We start from the raw sequence: 24,744 nt of genomic DNA, 5'->3' as shown, positions 1-24,744 counted from the left end.
GACCAACATTATGTAAACTATTGTGACCTTAGTTCTCATGGAGAAGCCTTCTCCACAGTTGATTCTCTAAATAAAATGAGTTGTCATCTAGTTTTATTATTGAAAGGAAGGTGAGATGCGCTTGTTATTGAAATCCAAAGATAGATGGAATAGGAATTTTATTTTCTTTCCCTCTTTTTCCAATCTTTTTTCCTTTCTTTCTTCTTTTCTTGAAGGCAAAGTTGCACTTGAAAGAACACCTTGATTTGCTTATTGATTGAGGAAGGTCATATTACATACAGCAGCTCCATCGTTACTTGATAATATGTGTGGGATTGGAACCATTAAGTGGTATGTCATACTCCGGAATCTGCTATAATTTGGATAGACTTGCTTAAGTCACTTAGGTCCTTTTTGGATTGGTATGTCAAAATTATAAAATATCTATTTTAATTGATTTATAAAATTCACATTTATTAAATTTATTTTAATAATTTTATAACTTTTTTATTTCATATTTATCCATTTTATAAAATAAAGATTTTTGTTATTAAACAATTTTATTATGAAATTTATCTTTTTTAAATTAATTTTTTATCCTTAGTTCTTTCATGTAATAAATAAATATTTTAAATAAAATATATATTTTAATTTATTTATGAGAATTACACTAAAGCAAAATGCTGTTTTAATTAACTTATATTGAAATTAATTTTTTTAGTTATCTAATATAATAAAATTAGAATTCAAAATGAACTCAACTTCCTTAGTTTATGAGAATTGATTTTTTTTATTAAATGATTGATAAAAAAACTAAAAATTATTATTCTGTATTTTTAAATAACATTGATATAAAATAAAAATGAAGATGATATTAAATAATACATTATTTTTTTATTATATATTATATATTTTAATAATATAAAATATTATTACTTAACTTCCATTACTAAATTATTAACCTCCAAAATTCAATATAAATGCAATTTTACTTAGTTATTGATGGAAAAAAAAGCCACCAATAAGAAATTGACAACAAGTTTTTTTCTTCTTCGTTTGTACACTGCAAATCAAAGGTCACAATTAAATATATAAATCCAAGAGTCAAAAATCTAACTTTGGTACACTGGACCATAAAATTCTCCTTAGAACCATTCTCCATTTTATGTGTTAAGTTGTGTTTTAAAAGCCCAATCAGACTAGCCGATTGTAGACCCCATTTTGGGAACCTCACTTTCATGCATTTTTTGCAGCTCTTTTGGCCAGGTGTCGCGCTCCTAAGCACCCACGTGTCAATCCCTGACTGGCCATCATGGAATCGCTTTTGAAGGCCAATCTAGGGTCGACACGTGTCATCATGGAATCAGACAAAAATCATTTTGGTTGTTATTTGAGGGAGAAAAGCCAGCTGCATGAAAAAGGTTGTCTGGCCGTTGGAGGAGGCTTTTTCTTTCTGCCAGCTGCAGAGTAGTGGTGCAGGGCGTGGCTGTCGCTACAGAGATGGTTAGAGGGGCAAATCCGGGAGAGAAAAGGGATATCGGCCTAGAAGAGGAAGGTGGCAGAAATCTTTAGAGAGGGAGCTTTTGTTTGGTTTTTTTTTTGAGAGAGAGAGAAAGCTTGAGAGAGAAGGAGACTGGTTTTCTGGGGAGGTTAACTAAGGAGAAAAGGGAGAGAGTAAGAGGGAGAGACATGAGAGCTTTAAGGGAGGATAGTTTAGCTTGAGAGAGGAGGTGCCTTTTGAGGCTCGGCTGGAGATATTTTCGAGGCAGAGAGACGTTTGAGTTGAGATTTTTCTAGAGAGGCAGTAAGGTTCCAGCAAGAAGCTTTTCAGGTATGAACCCTTTGCATACTCTTCTCCATCTTGTTTCTGGATTATTGTTTGTCTTGGGTATGTGCATCAGATTGAATGTTTAGTTTTCACTAATCTCTGGTACGATTGTGGGTTTGTTGTCATTGTTTTATCTTTCTCTTCTTCTTAGCTTTGTTGAAGAGTAACTTGAATTTGTTTTTAGCTTCATTGTGAGATATTTCAGAATCTAATCCCCCTGTTTTTATATGAGCCCGTAGTCTCTCAACAGTCAACCCTCTTGCAAGCCCATGGATAGAAAAATGAAATAGGGCTTCACTCATTGATTTTCTGTCTTTATACTCTGTTTTTTGTAAATGATCCTTTCACGTTTTCCTCTGTTCTTAATTGAATGGGTCATGAGAGTGGATCCAAACCCAGCTGTGAAGTCCTACAAAGATGCGCGCTCTCAAAGTTAAGATGATACTGAATAAAGGAATGGGTCAGAGTTCAAGTGATTCAGCAACTTCAGCCTTGTCAATGACACCTTGAAATCATCCGTGGATGCTTCATCCTTGTTCTGTGGTTCCTGTTGCGATGTGTGCTGAGGATAACTACTTCCCTGGGCTGTATGGTTCAAGCATCCTTGGTAACTCATGGTTTTCTGATAGATGTACTATGATTTTGCCTTCCACCTGGCTTAGCACTCAAGTAATTCTTTCTGTGGATGTGTTGAGTGAGAATGTGTCACATGTCAGCCCTAACGGTTCAGGATTTTCATGGAATGTTCTTATATTGGATGGGGATAATATTGTTGCAGCATGTAGCAGTCCAATAGACATTCCTGAAGTGAAGTATGGTGGGTTTGCTGAGAAGATAATCATGAGTGATTCACGGAGTTGGAGATGTTAAATCTATTGGCTGCCATGCCTCATGTCCATCCAACCCGTATGCCATGTATCCAACCCACCATTTCTTGCCCATTATTCCCTCACCACTTTTTTCTCTCTCTACTCTGCCTTTCATTACCCATGTCCCATACTAACCACATGCATGCTTTCTTATTCATTCTATCACCACTTCGTTTGTTCATACCTATCACTGTACTCTTTCTCGGATCTCCATTCACATATTTAGCTCGTCATCTTTTTCAGATTTACATCATTTCACACCCATATCTACACATGCACTCATCATCTTGCATTCTCTCTCTACACCGCCACCCCAAACCCATTCAAACTCATCACCACTCACGCTCATGCTTTCACTCCACACACTCACATCTTCACTCTTAAATTCATGTCTCATACCCCATTCAAACACACCGCTTTACTCACCACCTTTTCTCTCTCCACCCGTTGCCACACTTCATCCATGACATCGCTTGTCCTTCATGTTCATATCCACCTCTCCTTCCTGGCATTACCCATTTGTTGCCCATTTTCTCACATGCCTGAGGTCCCATAATCCTATCGAAGAGCAGAGGATGTTGGAAAGTCAATCTTTCTAAATCTTCCATATTAAGAATAGATGATTTGTATATGTTAGTTTTCCTATTGTAATTCTTGACTTATAGATGGATAGTCTAGAATATGGTAAGCTGATTCCTGACTTGTAGAGAAAGATCTCAAACCTCCTTGTATAAATACACACTTCAACATCAATAATAATTATTCAGCCAATTCTTCTTCTTTTCATGGTATCAGAGCAGGACTAAAATCCTGATTCATTGCTGCACTCTAATCTCTCTCGTGTAGCATCTCTTTTCTTCAATCATCATGGCAAAATCAGAAATTCCTACGAATTTCTCAAAGGCAGATCTCTCCAATCCCTATTTCACTCACCATTCAGATCACCCAGGTTTGGTTTTGATTTCCAAATCTTTGAATGGAGACAATTATTCGGCTTGGAAAAGGGCTATGATTCTAGCTTTAAACTCCAAGAACAAATTGGGTTTTGTTAATGGCTCGATCAAGGCTCCTTCAGAAGAAATTGATCCTGAAGGTTATGCGACTTGGTCACGGTGTAACGACATGGTTCACTCTTGGATCGTCAATACTCTCAATCCAGAAATTGCGGACAGTGTAATTTATTATTCTACTGCTCATGAAGTTTGGGAAGATCTCTGTGAGCGATTCTCTCAGAGCAATGCGCCTCGCATCTTTGAAATTCAGCGAGATATTGCTTGTCTTCGACAAGAGCAACTCTCTGTCTCTGCCTATTACACAAAATTGAAAGGCCTGTGGGATGAACTGGCTTCCTACAACGCTGCAGCACATGGGGCACAACAAGATCAACAAAAATTGATGCAATTTCTGATGGGTTTGAATGAATCTTACAGTGCTATTCGCGGGCAAATCCTCCTGATGAATCCTCTTCCTTCTGTCCGCCAAGCATACTCCTCTATCTCTCAAGAAGAAAAGCAACGCCTCCTCACTTCGACGAACGCAGCAGCGGAATCTGCCGCAAGTGCTGCTATGGCTGTGCGCAGCAACGGCAAGTCTTCGACAACTTGGAAGGACGGAATAGATCGATCGAACACAAGAAGGATGGAACCGACTAATCGCCCCTCTGGTTCTCAAAATTTCCGGGAGAATCGGTCTTCTCAAGGACAAGATGGCAGACCATTTTTTGATCAAGATCGGCGCCGCATGGGTTCTGGTAGAGGACGTCCCCAGTGCTCGTATTGTGGAGATATGGGTCATTGGGTCCAAAAGTGTTTTCAACTACATGGATACCTACCAGACCATCCTAAAGCAAGAATGAACTTAGGCTCAAACTCAAATCGGAATAAAAGTTTTTCTGCGGCTAACCAAGTTTCTAAGGCAGATGAAGGGAAACCTGCAGTTGCATTGTCAGAAGCCCAACTCAAGCAACTTTTGTCACTTCTTAATAACCAAGATGAAAACTCTAGTTCCAAAGTGAATGCGGTAACAAAGCCAGGTTTGTCCAAAGTCGCTTCCCGCAATTGGATTATTGATAGTGGGGCGACAGATCATATTACTTCATCCTCTAAGTTATTGCATAAAGATAAAAATTGCTCGTTACCGCCCGTATTATTGCCTAGTGGAGAAAAAGCGAATATCGTTACGAAAGGGACTTTGCCTCTGAATTCCGTCTATTATCTGCATGATGTCTTATCTGTGCCTACATTCAAAGTTGATTTAATATCAGTTAGTCGTTTGACAAGAGGTCTAAATTGTTCAGTGACGTTTTTCCCTTATTTGTGTATTTTGCAGGATCTGGCTACGAGGAGGACGATTGGTTTGGGTAAACAACGTGACGGACTATACTATTTGGTGGCACTAGCGACGGAGAAATCTTTAACCAACCATTCCTCATCCACAAACCAACCAGCCTGCAATCTCGCCATCTCTTCCACTGATCTCTGGCACAGTCGCTTAGGCCATGTATCACCTTCTCGTTTGAGTTTCATTGCCAAGAATTTTTTGAATTTTTCTGTTCAGTCCAATAATGCTTGCCCTATATGTCCTTTGGCTAAGCAAAGTCGTTTACCTTTTGGTACTAGTGCTATTTCTTCTACAAAACCTTTTGAGATTATTCATTGTGACATTTGGGGACGTTATCGACACCCTTCTCTGTTTGGTGCCCATTACTTTCTCACTATTGTCGATGATTATACACGTTTCACTTGGATATTTTTAATGCGACATAAAGATGAAGCACAATCACTTTTAAAACGTTTCTTCAGCTATGTGTTCACACAATTTGAATTTCGCATTAAAACTTTTCGAAGTGACAATGGTAGAGAATTTACCTCACTTCGTTCCTTTTTCCAAGATAATGGTGTCATCTTTCAACATTCTTGTGTTTACACGCCTCAACAAAATGGGGTTGTGGAACGCAAACATCGTCATATTTTACAAGTAGCCCGAGCTTTGAAATTCCATGCTCAAGTTCCCACTCAATTTTGGGGGGAGTGTGCTCTCACTGCCGTACATATCATCAATCGGTTACCTTCACCAATATTGTCTTTCAAAACTCCTTTTGAATTGCTTTACTCAAAACCACCTTCTTACTCCCATCTCCGTGTTTTCGGATGTTTAGCCTATGCCACCAATGTTCACACCTCTCACAAATTTGATTACCGTGCCATGCCATCCATCTTCATCGGTTATCCTGTTGGTCAGAAAGCATACAAATTATTTGATTTATCAACCAAAAAGGTCTTTACTAGCCGAGATGTCAAATTTTATGAAGATATTTTTCCTTATGTCTCTCTCAAGCCCAACTCTACTCTCCCTTCGTTGACCCATAATTCTGGTCCAATCCCCTTAGTGGCCCACGACATCTCTTCCTCCTTTGACTCTACTTCTCACACACTTTCCCCTCTTCTTTCCAACCACACAAGCACACCGTCTCCCACCACAGAAAATGATGACTTTTCCTCTCCTTCTCGACCTTCCGAACTCATTATCGAACCTTCTTCTCAGATTGATCCAAACCCTTCACCATCGCCTTCTACAACTCTAGTATCGCCTTCTCCGGGGCCACCGTTTGCATCCATCCCGTCCGCTCCTCCAACTGAGACACCCATCTTTTCACCAGAAACACACTCACCCAAACCAGCCACTCCGCTCCGTCGCTCCAGCCGCCATATCGCCCCGCCAATCAAGCTCCACGATTATGTTTGCTCCCACGTTTCCTCCAATCAATCGTCTTCCTTGATTCCAGGTCCAACTAAAGGTACACGATATCCACTGGCCAATTATGTTTCTTATCACAGATATAAGCCTGCATATAGATCTTTTGTTGCTCAACATAGTGCTGTCACAGAACCCAGGTCTTATTCGGAAGCAGCCGCTCATCCTGAGTGGCAGAAGGCAATGCGTTCTGAATTGCAAGCTCTCCAAGCTAATGGCACTTGGTCTCTAACTCCACTTCCGGCTGGCAAGACACCGATTGGCTGTCGATGGGTGTATAAAATTAAACACCGTTCAGATGGGTCTATTGAGCGTTACAAAGCACGATTGGTAGCGAAAGGCTTTACTCAATTAGAAGGTGTCGATTATCAGGATACCTTTTCCCCCACCGCCAAGATCATATCTGTCCGCTGCTTGCTTGCATTGGCCACAGCCCGTGGCTGGTCTATTCATCAAATGGATGTTAACAACGCTTTTCTTCATGGCGACTTACATGAGGAAATATATATGTCTCCGCCGCTAGGGCTTCGGCGACAGAGGGAGGAAAACTTGGTATGTCGCCTTCATAAATCACTCTACGGTCTGAAACAAGCTTCTCGCCAGTGGTTCGCCAAGTTCTCAGAAGCTATTCAATCCGCCGGTTATGCACAATCTCGAGCCGATTATTCTTTGTTCACCAAAAAACAAGGCAAGTCCTTTACTGCCCTCTTGATATATGTTGATGATATTCTGATTACTGGAAATGATCCTGTGAGCATTGCTACAACAAAAAAATTTCTGCATAGTCATTTTCATCTCAAAGATCTGGGCGATTTAAAATACTTTCTTGGCATTGAGGTTTCTGCTTCTAAAAATGGGATTTTTATTTCCCAACGTAAGTATGCATTAGAGATTATTGAGGATGCAGGATTGTTGGGCGCTGCCCCTATTGATACACCTATGGAACGAGGATTGAAATTGTCTGATAAGAGCGATTTGCTCAAGGATCAAGGTCGTTATAAGAGATTGGTTGGAAGGTTAATATATCTAACTGTGTCGAGGCCAGATATCACTTATGCAGTTCATGTGTTAAGCCGGTTTATGCATCAACCGAGAAAGACTCATATGGAAGCAGCGTTCAGAGTTGTACGTTATCTCAAGAATGCACCTGGTCAGGGTCTGTTCTTCTCTTCGAATAATGATTTCAGATTGAGAGCCTATTGTGATTCTGATTGGGCAGGTTGTCCACTTACTAGAAGGTCCACTACAGGCTACTGTGTATTCCTTGGACCTTCACTGATTTCTTGGAGATCAAAGCGACAGAAAACAGTGTCACTCTCTTCAGCCGAAGCAGAGTATCGTGCAATGACAGGAGCTTGTTGTGAGTTGACATGGCTTCGGTACCTTTTGAAAGATTTGGGTGTTTTACATAAGGAACCTGCCTTGCTGTATTGTGACAACAAGGCAGCATTGCACATTGCAGCCAACCCTGTTTTCCATGAGCGTACTAGACACATTGAGATGGATTGTCACTATATTAGGGACAAGATCCAAGATGGTTCCATTATTACAAGACATGTGAGCTCAGCGCACCAACTTGCAGACATTTTGACTAAACCATTGGGAAAGGAGTTTTTTGCTCCTATGATTCGCAAGTTGGGAGTGCAGGATATCCACTCTCCAACTTGAGGGGGAGTGTTGGAAAGTCAATCTTTCTAAATCTTCCATATTAAGAATAGATGATTTGTATATGTTAGTTTTCCTATTGTAATTCTTGACTTATAGATGGATAGTCTAGAATATGGTAAGCTGATTCCTGACTTGTAGAGAAATATCTCAAACCTCCTTGTATAAATACACACTTCAACATCAATAATAATTATTCAGCCAATTCTTCTTCTTTTCAGAGGATGCCAAAAGCATTGTAAAATCAGCAGCCAAGGGTGCGCCTTCAATGGTGACACGCGGTGGCAGTTTGATAATGAAGAAGCTGATCCATGGGGTTTCTGGGATTCTGCTTATATGAGAACGTTTCCTATGGGTATGGATTTCGTGATGAGGCGTCTCATTATGCTTCATGCAGAGAAGACTCGGGAAATTATGGTCTCGTGCCATTCCATGCAATGCACAATCATGATGATAGAGACGAGGATGAAAATAGAGGGAATCCTTACCCTAACCATCTCTGTTTGGATGAGGATGTAGTGGGTGAAGAAGCCATCAATAGCTTCAATGACTGCACACCTTTGGACGTCGAAGACACTGATTGTATCATTGATGATGATAATGAGTAGTATGAGAACACTGAGAGAAAGGAGAAAGCCATGGCTGAATTGGGTTCGCCCTATCTTGGCATGAGAGTTTCAAGTGGTGACAAGGGTGCTCGTCATGAGCCAATCTTTGATGATTGGAGGTTCATTTGAGTCTTACAAGTACATAGAAGATATCCTTCTTAAAATGGCTGCCACTACTTCTCACGAGTCATCCTCATTTTTAGAAATGATCCAGGATGAGAACCATGCTAACCTGGTTATTCTTCATATACCCATTTTCTCATTAGACCTCTCTACTCATTCCACCAATCCATTACCTGTTTCCGCCCATGCATGGCTGTCCAAAACTCCTCAGATCCATCCACCCACGCTCATGAGAACATGCAAATCTGGTCATCTCTCTCACACCCTTACCCAATACACCTTTCATACCCATTTCTATTATCACCATTCTCTCTCTACACCACCATGCACCATGCCATTCCTCATCTACTCATCATATCCATGTACCATAGCTAACCCCACAACCATATTCACGTCAAATTTTCTTCCATGCAAACCCATTTTCTTTAAATCCCCTGCGTGTTGCTACCCTTACTCGCCTACATCAATCTCTCCCCCTCATTGTCAACACTGGTCATCTGGAGGCTGTTGGTCCATGTTCTTGGGCAGCCTTTCATCGCTGCAGTGTCACGGGTCTGGAAGTTGTTTCCCTTATCTCTCACATTTGGAAAGGTAGATGTATTGGGCTACTTCCATCTTTGTTGCATTGGGCCTGTGTTGCTTCTTCTATATTTTGGGTGCATGGCAAGAAGCGGTTTCGGGAAGGGAGACAGCATGGACATTGAAGTCACCAAACAAGCAGACTGCCGTTTCTCTCCAATTTGAATTTTGAGACTCGTCATGAAGATGAAGCAGGAGAATGTTTGCTGTCTGGTACAGGGTGAAGTAAGCTCCTAAAATGAATCCAGTGTTTTAGGATAGATATTATTATTGTTGACGGGGTGGCAATTAGATGTAGTTGCGGAACTAGTTGCTCCTAAAGAAGATATGAATCTGGCTTGTTTGTTGAATCAGCAGCTTCTCGTCGGTAGACGAGCTCCACCTCCTGTTCCAATTTGCATTGATGAAAGATCTGAAAACTGGCTGCATCTTGGAGCGTAGTGTGGGGAAACGTTGTGACCTAGCTTATCCCATTATGCCATGCCGATGGAAGTAGCGAATTGGACTAGAGGAAGGATAATGTTCAGTGCCTTCTTGTCAATACAAGACCCATGGGATCGCCATATGCTCTGACATTGGCGTGCAATGCTAGAAGCAGCAGGTGTTTGCAATCATGATGATTTTCATGCTCTTGACATGAGAATCGTTCCCCAGTTTCTGTGTCTAGGGATTTCAATGTCAATTTACATATAACTTGGGCACTCTATTGGCATGATTTCACGAGCCATGCAGTCATTATTCTTGTCAACCGAACACTCGGAGATACGGAGTTTTGCAATTTCCATGGAAGACTACAAGGTTGGAATTGAACATCGGGATTTAGAAGTAGGTAGTATGCTTTCTGCTTGGGGAGCTTCTGCTATTTCTTCACCTGTCCATTTATCTGGCCCAATGGTATTGGAATTAAATGGTTCACGAGTGATCTGAGCCTGTAGCTAAGGGCCTGCAAAGTGGAAACAGCAAAAGTTTGCACCAGTTTTGAGCATTCAGTGTGTTGGGGTTCAAGTCTACATGGCCGAAACATTAATGCAGAGATGGAATAATATGCAGTCAGTGCTCAAGGTGCCCCAAGTTCGCATTTCTAGTCTGCATGGCTTGCTTAGTCACCCCTATGCCACGTGTCACCTCCCATTCCAACGATCTTTTGGCTTAGAAAATAATTTTCTGACTCCTTTCTTGCAAATAACTTTTTAAACATCGGTTTTCAAATAATTTCAATATTTTCCATCTTTCATCCTTAGGTTTTCTTTAGGTTCCAAAATTCTATTTTTAATAAAATTTGTTGTCATCTCTCTTCGGCATGCAACTTTCATAACTTCTCTGATTTTAAAATGTTTTAAAATAAGCCAAAAATCAAATTTTGTAATTCTCAGGTGATGGGATTTATGGAATTGATTCGTGCAAAATAAATGGGCTTTGGTGAGGGCCCAACATCAAATAAATTTTCTTTAAAATAAAAATGAATTTTGAGTGAAGTGTCATGCGTGCCTTTGATGATTTTGTACTCAATTTAGTGACATGTGAGCTATGTTTATGCTCTTTATTTTGCACTAACCCTCTCTCTTGATAGCGCATAGTGGCTCGCTGCACAGGTATGCACTCATTCCCACTCTGGTTAGTTTATATGCATTTTCTGACTCTCATGTGTGCATGATTGATTCAAGTATTTATTGATTTTCTCATTGATTGTCATATCAGCTTCATCTCATTAGTAGAGACCCAACTTAGGGACTTAGAGGGGTGCTACGGTCTTTACCGTACCTTCTCGATAAGTAACCTGACCCCCGAACCCGATCCGGTTTTCGTAGATCACCTTTTCCAAAATAAGGAGTCACACTTAGGGTTTTTCTTTCTTATTTTGTTTACCCTTTAAAAATAAAACAAAAATAAGTGGCGACTCCAAGTCATTTTCAAATAATCAATAAAAATCAATTTTTCAAATAAAAATCGAGCTCGCCATTCGAGTGGAAAACGCATTGAGCCGAAAATGCGGGGTCCACACTGATCCAACCACCACTGTTATTCCCAACTCCTGCCGCCACCCCTTCTTCCCCCTTTCCTTAGCAGCTCTTCTCCCCATTTTCATATTTTGAAATTTGTGATTTTAATTTAAACTAATGAAAACATTATGATTTTAAATAAATATCTAAAAACTTTGTGTCCCTTAGATTTTAAATAAATTTCCGATTTTAAAATAAGTTTATGATTTAAAAATAAAATTTAAAATTTCTAATTTTAAATTAAGATTATGATTTTAATTAAAATTTATGATTTGAAACTAATTTTTTGTTTTGTAAATAATTTTGTGATTTTAAAATAAAATTTTGATTTTAAAATAATATATAAATTATTATTTTAATTTTTGTAACTATTTTAAATTTTAATAATATATTAGTTATATAATTATGACATCATCAATTCCACTATAGTTTGATTGTCAATTTGATGAATAAACTATGAATTGATAACTTTTTTAATTCAACTATTGGTGAAAGTATTGGTGTTAAGGGACATAACAACTTTGAAGGGTACATTGGTCTCTCTAAAGTTTATAGAAATATTTGGTTAAAAGGGATGAAATAATCCCCAAAATTGAAAATCAAACCCTTCCCATGTTTTTTCTGAAAAAGTAATCCATTTTTAACATAAATGCCCTTTTCTATTTCAAGTATTTACATGTAGGTTTTAAAGAAATAATTATTTTTACAAGAAAATAATAAGGATATTTTTGTCCAAATGATACCAAAAAAGGGTGGGAGGTTAAATTTCAAAAATTAGGTTTTGAGAGACCCTTTTAATCAAATAACCCAAGTTCATATCCTTCTTATCAATTGTCAATTCACAATAACTCATTATGAACAAGTGGACTCCCTTAAGCACAATTCTCCTTAGAACAACAACCATAGAAAAATGAACACCCATCAATTATTTCCTTTTCTTTTTTTCTTCTTTTTTTTTTTGTTTTTTCTTCTTTGCAAAACTGGATTTTTTCACATGTCCAGTTTTTTGCTTTGATTTAAATTAAATTAATTTTTTTTGCTTCGATTGCGACTTTAATTGGACGTGTTGGGGGAAAATTGGTGAAACGTCACTTAAACATAACTAATTGATGTATCAGGGACTGTATGTCTTAAACCATATTAATTGTATGATTGAATGACTGATACCTATCAGGGACTGTCCCTGGACTCCCAAAATAATTTTCTAAAAATCTATAAATTTATGTTACAAGATTCATGAATTTAGAAATCAAGTTACTATGGCTGACATCACTACATATATACAGATAAGCATAAATTAAGTGTTAATAGTCTCATTCATAAATACAAGTCATGGGGGTTGGTGATTGACTTGCTGTTGTGCTTCTATATTAATGAGCGATTCCCACCTGGAACTCGCCATTCCAAGTTTCTGAAGTTTCTCTCCTCTCTGCCCACCCAGCACCTATCTCTCTGTCCTTGGTCTGTATCATTTTAACTTAATTTTACTGCAAAGAAAAGCTTGTCTTACCTTCCTGGTGATTTCATGATCAGCAGGTGTTTTCGGAAGGGAGACACACATATTTGTAAACTCAGATACACATTGTTATATTTGTCTTAAATAGTGAGTTGTTGATTTGGTTGGGTGTGGAGTTATGTAAGTAGGCTATCACATGATTCACATCTACTCTATGTTCAAATACTGGTGCCCATTTATCCTAAGAACAACCACAAGAACCATAATTATAACTGATGGCAAAAAAAAGCCCCCAACAAGAAATTGACAACAAGTTTTTTTCTTCTTCGTTTGTACACTGCAAATCAAAAGTCAATTAAATATATAAATCCAAGAGTCAAAAATCTAACTTTGGTACACCGGACCATAAAATTCTCCTTAGAACCATTCTCCATTTTATGTGTTAAGTTGTGTTTTAAAAACCCAATCGGACTAGCCGATCCGACCACCACTACTCTTCCCAACCCCTGCTGCTGCCCCCTCTTCCTCCTTTCTTTAGCAGCTCTTCTCCCCATTTTCATATTTTAAAATTTGTGATTTTAATTTAAATTAATGAAAACATTATGATTTTAAATAAATATCTAAAAACTTTGTGTCCCTTAGATTTTAAATAAATTTCCGATTTTAAAATAAGTTTATGATTTAAAAATAAATTTTAAAATTTCTAATTTTAAATTAAGATTATGATTTTAATTAAAATTTATGATTTGAAACTAATTTTCTGTTTTTTAAATAATTTTATGATTTTAAAATAAAATTTTGATTTTAAAATAATATATAAATTATTATTTTAATTTTTGTAACTATTTTTAATTTTAATAATATATTAGTTATATAATTATGACATCATCAATTCGACTATAGTTTAACTGTCAGTCTGATGAATAAACTATGAATTGATAACTTTTCTAATTCAACGATAGGTGAAAGTATGGGTGTTAAGGGACATAACAACTTTGAAAGGTACGTTGGTCTCTCTAAAGTTTATATCCTTCTTATCAATTGTCAATTATATGATTTTGAAGGATAATTGACCCATTATGAACAAGTGGACTCCCTTAAGCACAATTCTCCCCCCAAAAAAATCTAGCATTGCCGTCTAATCCATGTTCAAATGTCGGTAGCCATATCTCCTTAGAACAACAACCATAGAAAAATGAACACCCATCATAACAGGTGGCAACAACACAGAGGTCAATTATTTCCTTTTCCTTTGCAAAACTGGAATTTTTCACATGTCCACCATCTAAATTAAATTTTTTTGCTTTGATTGCGACTTTAATTGGACGTGTTGGGGAAAAATTGGTGAAACGTCACTTAAACATGACTAATTGATGTATCAGGGACTGTCCCAAAATAATACAAGTCATGGGGTTGGTGATTGACTTGGTGTTGTGCTTCTATATTAATGAGCGATTCCCTCCTGGAACTCGCCATTCCAAGATTCTGAAGTTTCTGAAGTTATAGTACATCTACTCTATGTTCAAATACTGGTGGCCATTTCTCCTAAGAACAGCCACAAGAACCATAATTATAACTGATGGCAACAACACAGAAGGTCATTTATTTCCTTTCCATTTTTGGGGGTTTGCAAAAATGGAATCTTTCACATGTTAGTTGATTGAGACTTTCCATTTGAATGTTAGTTGATACAATACCTAATTGATGTGTCATTTCTTCATGTATGTTTTAGACTATGTTTGGTTTCCAGAAAATTTGAGGGAAAATGCAAGGGAAAGAAAATACAAAGGAAAAATAAAAGGAAAGAAAAAGTGAAGGAAAATAAACAATGGATTAAAAGTTGATAAATTATTTTTTTTGTTATTTCAAACTCATTTTATTTATTATAACTCATCAATATAAAGATTAAATAATTTAAAAATACATAAGTTTTTAATTAATTTTAATTATATTTCATTTTCTTTTATACTTTTTATAGAACAACCAAACATGAAAAAATCATTTTTCTTTGTATTTTTTTTCTTTCCTTAGTATTTTCCGAGAACCAAACATAACCTTAAAGTATATTAATTTTAGGATTGAACGACTGATATCTATCAGGGACTGTCCCTGGACTCCCAAAATAAATTTCTAAAAATGTACAAATTTATGTAACATCAATGCATATACATAGATAAGCATAAATTAAATGTTAGTATTCTCATTCATAAATACAAGTCATGGGGGTTGGTGATTGACTTGCTGCTGTGCTTCTATATGAATGAGCGATTCCCTCCTGGAACTCGCCATTCCAAGTTTCTGAAGTTTCTCTCTTCTCTGCCCACCCAGCACCTATCTTTCTGTCCTTGGTCTGTATCATTTTAACTTAATTTTACTGCAAAGAAAAGCTTGTTTTACCTTTCTGGTGATTGCATGATCAGCAGGTGTTTTCGGAAGGGAGACACACATATTTGTAAACTTAGATATATATAGAGATATATCTCGTCAGTTTGGTGAGTTTGAAAATGTGGAGGCTCAAGGTTGCAGATGGAGGCAATGATCCCTACATCTACAGCACCAACAACTTCGTGGGAAGACAGATATGGGAGTTTGATCCTGATTATGGAACCCCAGAAGAGCGAGCTGAGGTCGAAGCAGCTCGTGAAAATTTCTGGAAAAACCGGTTTCAGGTTAAGCCCAGCAGCGACCTCCTTTGGCGGATGCAGGTGATTTGATCCCATCTATCTCAAGTCTTGATATCACAACAGATATTGATCTGTCATCTGCGTCCTAGATTGCAGTTTTTCACTGACTATACGTGTCTTCCATGCATACATACTTGTTGTTTTACGTAGTCTAGCTACATAGCTTTTCTTGTTTTGTTTCCATTTATTTGATTATGGGTGATGATTTCTATGAAAAAAGGAACCCAAAAAATCGCAAGATATGGGGCCCTCTTTAGAATCATGTTTTCACCACCAAACAACCATAATCTCTCACTCTCTCTCCCTCTTACATGTGCAGCTTCTATTTCCAGGCTTGCATGCGAACTTGATGTATTGGGAAAAGAAACATGTATTGAAACCACTTGACTTCAAACATGTATTTTCAGGCCACCATATGACGTTCACCTCCCACTAAATGAGGTTAATTATGATATCATGAAGTAAAAAAGAAAAAATATATTGGGGATACTACCATTGGATGATTTTGGGCCTTCCCACCCCAAAAATTAACTTAAAGGGTGAGATTTTCCCCTCACAGTACTGATAAGGAGTCACCCAATTCCTTCTATAAAAGATATGGAAAACCCAACAATATTCCCCTCATACACCATGCCCTAGGTTAAGAGACCATCGACCAAATTGTCGGATAATGAGAAGTGAGACCAATTCCAAAACCGAGTTTTGATACTATATTGAACAACTAATTTCCTAAAAGGTTGAGTTTGTAGGATTTGAACCCAAAATATATATTATGTGCTTTAACAATTGTTAACTCTATCTTGATTCTCTTAGCTTGGGACAATTATATAAATAGATGCTTACTATTGAGGTTAATTTGCCTTTTCTTTTCTTTTCTTTTGAGCTTGTTGAGACACCATCAACCAGATTGTTGGACAAGGAGAGGGTAAGACCCATTCCAAAATCGAGTTTTGATACCATGTTGAACAACTAATTTCCTAAAAGGTTAAGTTTGTAGTATTTGGACCCAAAATATATATTATGTGTTTTAACAATTGTAACTCTATCTTGGTTCTCTTAGCTTGGAACAATTGTATAAATAGATGCTTACTTTTGAGGTTAATTTACCTTTTCTTTTAAACTTGTTCTTCACTAACTCGCATTTCATTTGGGCAAAAAAAAAACTACAGTTTTTGAGAGAGAAAAATTTCAAACAAACAATACCACAAGTGAAGGTTGGGGATGGTGAAGAAATTGCAGAAGAGACAGCCACAACAGCAGTGAGAAGGGGTGCACATTTCTTTTCAGCCTTGCAGGCAAGTGATGGCCATTGGCCTGCTGAACATTCCGGCCCCTTGTTTTTCCTTCCTCCCCTGGTGAGTCTACTTAACATCTTCTCACCCTCCTTAAAATCATGTATATAGACCATTTTAATAGCCATTCTCAATGGAATAATTTCATGGAAAATGCAGGTCATGTGTCTATACATTACAGGGCATCTTGACACTGTATTCCCTGGAGAATATCGTAAAGAAATTCTTCGCTACCTATACTGTCATCAGGTATATATATTTTGAACCTAGTCATCATCCTAACATCATAAATGAGCTTGGAGCTTTGAAGTATGAAAATGGCTTATGTACATTGCAGAATGAAGATGGTGGGTGGGGATTGCATATTGAGGAACACAGCATCATGTTTTGTACAACACTCAGCTACGTTTGTATGCGTATCCTTGGAGAAGGGCGCGATGGTGGTAGAGACAATGCTTGTGCAAGAGGGCGTAAATGGATCCTCAATCGTGGTGGAGTGACATCCATTCCCACTTGGGGAAAGATTTGGCTTTCAGTATGGCCATTTCAAACACAAGTTCACATTCATCCTATACAATGCATTCTTGTGTGATGGACTGAATCTTATATGATATTGTTTCTTCCGTGTAGATTTTTGGCTTGTTTGACTGGTCAGGAAGCAACCCAATGCCCCCAGAGTTTTCACTCTTCCCCTCTCATCTTCCTATGAATCCAGGTTTGTGGTGTAGCAATCTACTCAAGTGCTTGAATTTAACATCTACTTCTGCACTTAATGCATTTTACATCCTAAGGCCATCTTGCATAAAACTTGGAATTGGTCACACTGACTCAAAATGCTAAGCCCAAAGTTGTGTAACTTCAGCCTTATACAAATATAAAATCACGCATGAATACTTACAAATTCAACCTGGGGATGGTTTATTAGTCTTAAGAAATGCCATTCCCATGTCTACTTTGGTTTAGCTTACACTTTCCTATCTTTGGTCTAGCTTCTTATAATTTGAGACGATCAATGCAGCAAAAATTTGGTGCTACAGTCGGTTGATTTTCATGCCCATGTCATACCTATATGGTAAACGATTCGTTGGCCCAATCACGCCTCTTGTTCTAGAACTGAGAGAAGAGCTCTTCCTTCAACCATATAATGAAATCAACTGGAAGAAAGTACGGCATCTTTGTGCAAAAGTAAGTTTTGATTTTGTATGGAACACTTTTCCTTTTCCGATGAATATGCTACGCATGCATGAAACACACTTTCAAAATTGTTTATTGCAGGAGGATCTCTACTACCCCCACCCCCTAATACAAGATATGATGTGGGATAGTTTGTACATATGTACCGAGCCTCTTCTTACTCGTTGGCCCTTCAACAAGTTGAGAAAGAAGGCTCTTGAAGTAACAATGAAACACATCCATTATGAAGATGAAAACAGTCGATACATTACCATTGGATGTGTGGAGAAGGTAATTTTTCTGCAATGGATAATGTCTATTCAGACAGTATATCTCTTCTTTGGGGTGCTAATATGGCTTAAATTGAATAGGTGTTGTGTATGCTTTCATGTTGGGTTGAAGATCCAAACGGGGATTATTTCAAGAAGCACCTTGCTAGGATTCCAGATTATATATGGGTTGGAGAAGATGGAATAAAGATGCAGGTCAGAAAACAAGTTCAATCACTAATCTCCCAAACAGTTGTAGAAAAAATAGATAATATCCAGTCATCTTTTTCTTAAAATTTTTCAAGTACGCAATTGGTTTGAAGCTATGCTTTTGTCCCTTTCCTGCCTAATTGGTTTTGAAATTGTCGATTGTTGCAGACCTTTGGTAGTCAAGAGTGGGACACTAGTCTTGCCCTTCAAGCACTGCTAGCTTGCAATATGACCAATGAAATTGGACCTACGCTAAAGAAAGGCCATGAATTCCTAAAGGAATCTCAGGTTTGATCTTGAATTCCATTGTTTATGGCTTTACTTTAACCAGAATCTACTTTGGTTTCTCATGGTCCATTTACTTCGTATTGCTTGAAATCTTGAAGGTCAAGGACAATCCTTCCGGTGACTTTAAAAGCATGTACCGCCACATTTCCAAAGGATCGTGGACATTCTCAGATAAGGATCATGGTTGGCAAGTTTCTGATTGCACTGCAGAAGGTTTGAAGGTAACTCTTTCTGCTCAAACACTTCAATTGAGTCAGGGCTTGCAAATTAACTAAAGTCACTTGGTTTCTCACTAAAGTCCCCTCTCTGTTACAGTGTTGTCTCCTCTTTTCAATGATGGCACCAGAAATTGTTGGTATGAAGATCGAACCTGGACGGCTATTTGATTCTGTCAACATCCTGCTTTCCCTACAGGTGAGAACCATCTTCCTTGGGCCATTTGCATGGTTTCCCCCATCACAAAACAAGTCATAACTTCTTAGTAGCAATAACCCCTCTTTTCGAAACCACTGTAGAGTGAAAATGGTGGTATAGTAGGCTGGGAGCCTGCAGGAGCTTCAGAATGGTTGGAGGTAAATTACTTCAACATGTTTAAATAACTTCAATGTTTCCGTTTTCTCTCTCTCTCTCTCTCTCTCTCTCTGTATCCTTTGAATCTAAATCAATGCCAATCCCTTCTCTTTTCAGCTGCTCAACCCCAGTGAAATGTTTGAAGACCTTGTCATCGAGCATGAGTAAGATTCTTGATAATAGACCTTCTTTTCTAACTCTACTAGATTTAACTTCCTTGGAGACTAACAAAACGATGATCCAGGTATGTTGAGTGCACTGCATCAGCAATTCAGGCTCTAGTTTTGTTTAAGAAGTTATACCCCGAACACAGGACGGAGGAGATAGACAATTTCATCACAAATGCTACCAAGTACATTGAAGACCAACAAATGCCTGATGGCTCATGGTTTGTTTCTCAAATCCACTATTACTATTTCACTGGGGAATTATTTTTTTATATATGCAGTGCAGATCCATTTAAACAAAGAAGCATTTCACCAGGTATGGCAAGTGGGGAGTATGTTTCATCTATAGCTCATGGTGGGCACTTGGAGGCCTAGCAGCTGCTGGCAAGACTTACCACAACTGTCTTGCTATTGGTAGAGCTGTTGAGTTTCTACTCAAATCACAAAGAGATGATGGTGGTTGGGGAGAGAGCTATATTTCTTGCCGGGACAAGGTAATTTTTACATGCCACCCACTGCTCTCTGTTTTCTGATAGAAACATGGACAAAAAAAAAGTAATCCTTGTGCTTGGTGATACAGAAATATACACCTCTTGAAGGAAACAAGTCAAATCTGGTACAAACTGGGTGGGCTCTGATGGGGCTGCTTTCTTCTGGGCAGGTTATTTTATACAGTTTCATCATCACTAAGCTTAACTTGGTCATCTACATTATTTTCACAATATGGCTTCTCCCCAAACATCTGAGTCTAACCTTTCCTTTCTAACAGGCTGAGAGAGACCCAACACCTCTTCACAGGGCTGCAAAGTTGTTGATTAATTCCCAAATGGAAGATGGTGATTTTCCCCAACAGGTAGCACACTTGAACATGAATTAAAAACAAAAGGAATAACATTTTAACATGGTTTTGGGAAATGGAAAATGATGTTCTTTCGTAGCTGACTATATATACTGGGTGGTAGTCTAACCATTTGATCATCAATTATCTATGGCAGGAAATCACTGGAGCCTTCATGAATAACTGCATGTTACACTGTGCAGATTATAGGAATATTTTTCCATTGTGGGCTCTTGCAGAGTATGTAAGTGGGTGCCATTGCCTGAAGGCTGGTTGCATTGCCATGCCATTGAAGCATCTGTAGGAGAAAAGCTCAAATAATGTTGAGCAATGTCAAGCCCTTTGAACAATGTTAAGCAAATGACAAGTTTATCTATGCCATTGTAAAGTATTTTGAAGAATAGTTTGTGCAAGATGTTGGTATAAGATTAAATACTTATACAGAATATATATTTTTGGGCTGCCGGAGCTCTGATCTTATTGATGAAGAATGCTGAATTTATACATGAACTTGTAACTTAAATGACATTAGAATAGCAGAAAATCAAGCTAATAGATGATGAACAACTACTTCCTATAAAATAGAAACCAAATCTTGACCAAATAAAAATAAGAAAATATCTAGATGTTGCAGATTTTGTGCAAGACTCCAGCTGCAATATTCAAAATTCAAATTCCAGCAAATACTAAGTCAAAATTCAACACTCCTCCTTGACTTCGTAGATGCAAACTCCAAGTCTTGCACATAGACACTCAAACCAAACTTCGAAAGGGGTCTGCTTCTTTAACACTTTTGTTGGCAATATGTTCAGAAAATATACTGCTCTTCTTGCAGTTTTAGCCCAAAATTGTTTGCATTCCATTTCAAGGATGGCATTTTTTGAGATCCACCAAACGTTGTTTGCATTCCATTTCAAGGATGGCATTTTTTGAGATCCACCAACATCAGTATGCACCAGTTGCAGTTTTTGGGTTGCTCTCCAGGATATTTTCTTTGGAAAGGGAAGTTTAGTTTGCTTCCCATATTGACAAGTAGCACATATAGGAAGATCTTTTTCTAAGTCAGGAAGTCCTTCAACTATTTGATTTTTCTTCATGTAAAGCACATCATCATGATGAAAGTGCTCGACCCTTCTGTCCCAAAACATTGTTGTGCTATCTTGTTGTAAAATAGCAGTATGCTCATCTTCCAGTAAATTCAAGGCAAAACTCTTGCCCTTCATTTTTATGTTGAACACCTCTTTGCCTTCAGCATCCTTGATAATGCAATTCCTATCTTCAAAATAAACTTTAAATTCTTTCTCAATGAGCTGTCCAACACTGAGTAAGTTTTGGTCAATGTCAGGCACAAACAAAACATCATAAATGAGTTTCAAACCTGTTTGGCTTTCGATAGCAACCGTTCCTTTGCCCTTCACTGGAATATACTCACCATTTCCAATTCTGACTTTGGAAATAGTTGTTCTATCAAGTTCTCTAAAGAGATCTTGATTATTTGTCATGTGGTTTGTACAACCACTATCCACAAGCCAGCTTTTAGAGGTGCTTTTATTAGCAAAACACGTTGCTGCAAACAATTGCTCCTCCTGACAATAGTCAACTACTGCATTAGTTTCTTCCTGCTGTTGATTTTTGCAAATCCTCTCCACATGTCCTTGTTTACCACACTTGTTGCATTTCACATCTGGTCTCCACCAACATTTTTGTGGAGAATGATTTGTCTTCTTGCAATGAGGACAAGGTGGAAAAATTCCATTTTTCTGGTTGTTGCCACACGACTTGTTGTTGTTCACCTTTCCATTTTTATGGCCTGCATTTTTCTGCATTCTTGCTTGAAATGCTCCTTCTGCAGTATCTCCTTGTCTCATGAGTCTTCTTTGTTCCACAGCCTCCAAGGAATGTAATAATTCTGTCAAGCTAATAGTTGACAGATCTTTTGAATTCTCCAAAGAGGAAATTGTAGCTTCATATTTCTCAGGAAGTGTAACCAATATCTTTTGAACAATCTTCTCATTGGAAAATTCTTTTCCAAGCAGCCTAACTTTGTCTGCTATTGAAAGAAGTTGTGCAGCATAGTCTTTAACAGCATCAGACTCCCTCATTTTCTTCATTTCAAATTCTCGAATCAAGTTCATCACCTGCATGTTCTTGATTCTTTCATCTCCTTTGTATTCCTCCTTGAGATACTCCCAAATTTCTGCAGCTGAATCAATTTTCATGATTTTGATGAAAATTGATGGTGAAACTGCAGCAAACAAGCAAGCTTTCGCTTTAGCCTTTCTTGTCCTTCTTTCTTTATGCAACTTCATTTGAGCCACAGTTGGATTGGCTCCCAGGGGAGGAACTTCATAATTTTCTTCCACTGCTTCCCAAACATCAAGTGCTTGTAGATGAACTGTCATTCTAACAGCCCAAGTTTCATAATTGTCTCCATCAAGAATTGATGGTGCAACTGTGAGACTTGACTCTTCCATTGCTAAATGATTTTAGAAGGTGTTTGGGTTCACTCACCTCACTGGCCCCTCAAGATAACTATGGCTCTGATACCACTTTGTTGGTATAAGATTAAATACTTATACAGAATATATATTTTTGGGCTGCCGGAGCTCTGATCTTATTGATGAAGAATGCTGAATTTATACATGAACTTGTAACTTAAATGACATTAGAATAGCAGAAAATCAAGCTAATAGATGATGAACAACTACTTCCTATAAAATAGAAACCAAATCTTGACCAAATAAAAATAAGAAAATATCTAGATGTTGCAGATTTTGTGCAAGACTCCAGCTGCAATATTCAAAATTCAAATTCCAGCAAATACTAAGTCAAAATTCAACACAAGAGAATAAAACAATAGCAGGACCTTATTAAATTAACGTTGATGTGCAAAATATATATAGAAAGATGGGTAGAAAATGGAAGATAAGTCAACAAATTTAGCTTAAGTTTTAGCTAATCAATTGAGTCGTGCTGATACAAATGGAAGGAATAAATTCTTTCCTATTTTATAAGCCAACTCAAATATCCGTTGATGTACTATGCCATTGGTGTTCTCATAATCAACATTGCATCTGCATGTCACTGGTGGTACTCAGCATAAGACAACAGTACAGAAGGCTTTCTAAAATATCTACCTATGGCTCCAAGCCTGTTCACTTTTTGGTGAATATTAAAGAACCAATGCTGCCAAGAGGAATTCATCCATAAACATCGAAAGGTCTTGCTTCTTTGATAAAGCAAGCTTCCTGGATCAGCTAAACAAGATGCAACTGAGTGTCACAATAAATACTTGTCTCTAAGTAGTGCCTGGATCAAGCTTAGGCTAGGTTGTGGTCAACCTGTATTGTTAAGATTGAAGCATGAATCCACTAAAAATTATGCATGTCATTTTCCTCTCCATACAGCTCCTAAGTCAATCAATTATAGAGAATGGGAAAAGTGGACCAATTATACAGATCCATGATCAACATTGCATCTGCATGTCACTGGTGGTACCCTTAACAACATTTATATTCAGTACTTAGCATAAGATAACAGTACAGAAGGCTTTGTAAAATATCTACCTAAGGCTCCAAGCTTGTTCACTTTTTGGTGAATATTAAAGAACCAATGCTGACAAGAGGAATTCATCCATAAACATCGAAAGGTCTCATTCTTTGATAAAACAAGCTTCCTGGATCAGATAAACAAGAAGCAACTAAGTGTCACAATAAATACAAGTAACAGATCAAAGAAGTTAAGTGAAATGTGTCTCTAAGCAGTGCCTGGATCAAGCCTAGGCTAGGTTGTGGTCCCAGTTTCCGAGTGGTCAACCTATACTGTTAAGATTGAGGCCTAAAAAACTCTCCATAGGGTAGCCATTTGAATACTAATTCCAATACTGTGCTGTAATTCCATCTGAAGCCATGTGACAAAGTCACTCCTCGATATAGTGAGGTCAGAGGCAGGGAGACTAAGGGCAGTGGTTGGCACAAGCCTCCCTCTCCTCAATAAGGGCAAAAGGTACTTATAGTGAGCAGTACGGAATGAACCGATGCTGAACGTGTAGGAAAATCAGCTTCTTCAATAGAATCGTGCAAAGAGTCATTCTGTCTTGATGGCAGCTATCAAGCTCAGTTGCTTCCCCTTTGGGATATAGAGACTTTGAATCAAGGACGCTCAAGCCCTTTCCCTTTGGTCTCGCTATTTCATTTCTGGTTAAGTAATTTTTATTGTGTCAAACACACAAAAAATTATGCATGTCAATTTTCATTTGAAAGTGGTTTCCAAACCCATCTTTAGCTCATTTTAATGCCAAGAGTCAGAGGTTTCCTGTTATTGTCAAACACCGACCCATGTCATTTTCCTCTCCATACAGCTCCTAAGCTAATCAATTATAGAGAATGGGAAA

General features: G+C 38.0%; 1 protein-coding gene across 5 annotated transcripts; it reads left to right on the top strand.

Annotated features, from left to right (window-relative positions):
- Positions 1 to 1,604: 1,604 nt before the first annotated feature.
- On the top strand, positions 1,605 to 23,230 carry LOC100254746 (beta-amyrin synthase 1). Of its 5 annotated transcripts, none has more exons than XM_019222177.2 (20): positions 1,605 to 1,810; positions 15,284 to 15,565; positions 16,714 to 16,899; positions 16,996 to 17,085; positions 17,174 to 17,371; positions 17,467 to 17,551; positions 17,855 to 18,021; positions 18,112 to 18,300; positions 18,381 to 18,494; positions 18,657 to 18,776; positions 18,875 to 18,997; positions 19,092 to 19,190; positions 19,292 to 19,348; positions 19,464 to 19,510; positions 19,591 to 19,734; positions 19,830 to 20,007; positions 20,094 to 20,174; positions 20,283 to 20,366; positions 20,509 to 20,767; positions 23,199 to 23,230. In XM_019222177.2, exons 2-19 carry the CDS (start codon positions 15,365 to 15,367, stop codon positions 20,653 to 20,655), a joined length of 2,310 nt encoding a protein of 769 aa, XP_019077722.1. In that variant the 5' UTR covers positions 1,605 to 1,810; positions 15,284 to 15,364; the 3' UTR covers positions 20,656 to 20,767; positions 23,199 to 23,230. The 5 variants fall into 5 exon arrangements, with proteins under 5 accessions (XP_019077722.1, XP_010655245.1, XP_010655244.1 ...); XM_010656943.3 differs by lacking the exon at positions 1,605 to 1,810 and adding an exon at positions 12,805 to 12,865; XM_010656942.3 differs by lacking the exon at positions 1,605 to 1,810 and adding an exon at positions 15,123 to 15,208.
- Positions 23,231 to 24,744: the final 1,514 nt, after the last annotated feature.

The sequence above is a fragment of the Vitis vinifera genome, chromosome 9, assembly GCF_030704535.1.
Source record: "Vitis vinifera cultivar Pinot Noir 40024 chromosome 9, ASM3070453v1".
Lineage (NCBI taxonomy): Eukaryota > Viridiplantae > Streptophyta > Magnoliopsida > Vitales > Vitaceae > Vitis > Vitis vinifera.
This window is presented reverse-complemented; position numbering and strand designations above follow the sequence as displayed.

Bases quoted from the DNA above. Each gene is read 5' to 3' on its own strand.
- LOC100254746 (XM_019222177.2), top strand. From the start codon at position 15,365: ATGTGGAGGCTCAAGGTTGCAGATGGAGGCAATGATCCCTACATCTAC. The intron at 16,900-16,995 runs GTGAGTCTACTT...TGGAAAATGCAG, and splicing joins TGTTTTTCCTTCCTCCCCTG to GTCATGTGTCTATACATTAC. The intron at 20,175-20,282 runs GTTATTTTATAC...CCTTTCTAACAG, and splicing joins GGCTGCTTTCTTCTGGGCAG to GCTGAGAGAGACCCAACACC.